General features: G+C 64.8%; 1 protein-coding gene across 1 annotated transcript in view; it reads right to left on the reverse strand.

The window, feature by feature from the left end:
- Nucleotides 1–2,571, reverse strand: part of PIGO (phosphatidylinositol glycan anchor biosynthesis class O) — a 17,868-nt gene that overhangs the window by 7,928 nt on the left and 7,369 nt on the right. Inside the window, exon 5 of the mRNA XM_015406810.1 lies at nt 44–1,565. Coding sequence (XP_015262296.1) covers nt 44–1,565 — 1,522 coding nt within the window. The remainder of the gene's footprint in view (nt 1–43; nt 1,566–2,571) is intronic.

A 2,571-nucleotide genomic window follows, 5' to 3' on the forward strand; every position in this document is an offset into this window, starting at 1 on the left:
GCCACCAGAGCGCCCCCCCCTTCCCTGCAAGCCCTTCACCTACCGGCGGGCGAGGCGAGGGCCACGGCAGCGGAGTGCATCCCCAGCAAGGCGTAGGCCTCGAGGAAGAGCAGCAGGAAGGCCAGGCTGAGCCGCTCGCTGTGCAGCACCAGGAAGAGGAAGCCCTGCAGGGCCAGGCAGATGAGGAGGGCGGCCGAGTAGACGCTGCCCAGTCCGTAGGCGGCCACGGTGGCCCGGCCATCCGCCCCGGTGGTCTCCTCCTCCTCCTGCAGCCGGCTCTTCAGGGACTCCTGCATCCGGCGGTAGAGCTGGGGGATGACCTGCCGGAGCTCCTCCTGGGAACTGGGGAGCAGGATGGGTCCCCCCGTCCCAGCCGCGCCCCGGCTGCCCTGCACAAAGACCGTCACGGGGTCCCCCAGGAGCAGGAGGAGCCCCGCCGCCAGCAGGACAAAGACGCTCCGCGGGAAGGCCACCAGGGCCAGCTGGACCCACGCGTGGGACCTCACCAGGGCATCCTCGGCCCCAGAGGTGATGGCCCAGTAGCCGGCGATGCAGATGGCCACCAGGGGGAGCCCCCAGCGCACAAAGAGCACCGGGGCGCTGGGGCTGTTCAGGTTGCCGTAGTGGCGCAGCCAGGCACGCACCCCCCACGCCAGGGCCACCAGCACGGCCACGCAGAGCACGTAGCAGAAGTTCTTGGCTCGTGGGTCCTGCAAGCTGGACAGCGGGGCCAGGAGGGGGGAGGACTGGCAGTGGGGGGTCTCCTCGCGGCACTGCCGGAAAAGCCCCGAGAGGCGCGCGCAGGCGAAGGTGACGCCCAGCCAGCCGAGCAGCCGCCAGGACGCGGGCGAGTCCTCCAGCCGCCCTTCCCAGTGGAGCCGCACGACCAGCAGCAGCGCCGAGGAGACGAGCAGGAAAGGCGCCACCCTGTCCTCGGCCATCACAAAGCTGTCCGACAGCATCGCCCCGCAGCGGACCAGGAGGATGCCCAAGGGGAGAGCCGGGCCCACCCGCGCCCACGGTCTCAGGCTGGCACCTCCGGAGGAGAGGCGGGCACCGGCAGGGCGGGGCCTCCAGGGCCACCTCTCCCAGCAGTGCAAGAAGAACCCACACTGGGAGGCCGCCGCGGCCCAGGCAGACACCCAGATGAAGTCCGCTCCAACCCAGCCCCAGAGATGAGCCAGGCCCAGCACAGCAGCCCCCGCCAAGCCCCACAGCAGAGGGTAGAAGAGGAGGTGCCGAAAGGAGGTGCTCGAGGCGGAGGCCGGGGCCCGGGAGGCCAGCCAGCACAGCAGGCAGGAAGAGGCCAGGAGGGCACAGCCGGCCACCATGCAGACGGGCTGGAAGCGGGCCCAGGACTCTGCGCACACGGCCCGGGCCTCCCGCAGGTATCGCCGGAAGCGGCTCCGCAGGAGCTCCACCTCGGACAGTGCCAGAGGGCCAGCCTGGGCCAGGAGCCTCTCGTAGTCCTCCACGGCGGAGGAGAACTGATCCTGGAGACGCTGCAGCTTCTCTGCCGGGAGGTCCTGGGCAGCCAGCGAGTAGGAGTGCAGGAAGCGGCTGACCTGGGGAGGCAAAAGCACACGGGCGTCACTGGGTGCCCTCGGCCAAAGGCGCACCCCCCTCCCCCCTCAGGACACCAGCCCAAGGACAGGTCAGCTGGTATTCAAGGAAAAGAGGAAGAGCGAGAGTCAGCCTTTATACCCTGCTTTTTTCTACCTTAGGGATTCTCAAAGCAGCTTTCCCTTCCTCACCTCACAACAGGCACCCTGTGAGGCAGGCGGGGATGAGAGAGCTCTGAGAGAATCGGGGCTGGCCCAAGGTCACCAAGCAGGATTCAGGGGGAGGAGGAGGAGGAGGAGGAATCTAACCCGGTTCCCCAGGTTAGAATCCGCCACTCTTAACCACTACACCAAACTGGCTGTCGGTGGAAAGAAACCCCAAGTTCAAAAGAAGAAGAAGAGACTGGATTTATACCCCGCCCTTCACTACCCAAAGGGGGCTCAGAGCGGCCTTTCCCTCCCCCTCCCCACAACAGACAGACACCCTGTGAGGTGGGTGGGGCTGAGAGAGCTCTTGACAGAAACTGCTCTTTTTCAAGGACAGCTCTTGTCAGAACTATGGCTTGCCCAAGGTCATCCAGCCAGGTGCAAGTGGAGGACTGGGGAATCAAGAAGAAGAAGAGACTGGATTTATACCCCGCCCCTTCACTACCCAAAGGTGTCTCAGAGCGGCCTTTCCCTCCCCCTCCCCACAACAGACACCCTGTGAGGTCGGTGGAGCTGAGAGAGCTCTTGACAGAAACTGCTCTTTTTCAAGGACAGCTCTTGTCGGAACTATGGTTTGCCCAAGGCCATCCAGCCAGGTGCGAGTGGAGGAGTGGGGAATCAAGACCGCTTCTCCCAGATTAGAGTCTGTGCACTTAACCACCACACCAAACTGGCTCTCCTCAAAAGGAGAGGAAGAGATGCTTCAACAAGATCTTTCTCTGACCTGATCCCAAAGCAGTCGTGCGCCGAGGGCGCCTGAGAAAAGAGTGTGTGTCACACCAGATGGAGGGATTCTAAGAGG

This window comes from Gekko japonicus, unplaced genomic scaffold (genome assembly GCF_001447785.1).
Source record: "Gekko japonicus isolate JY-2015 unplaced genomic scaffold, Gekko_japonicus_V1.1 scaffold765, whole genome shotgun sequence".
Classification (NCBI taxonomy): Eukaryota; Metazoa; Chordata; class Lepidosauria; order Squamata; family Gekkonidae; genus Gekko; species Gekko japonicus.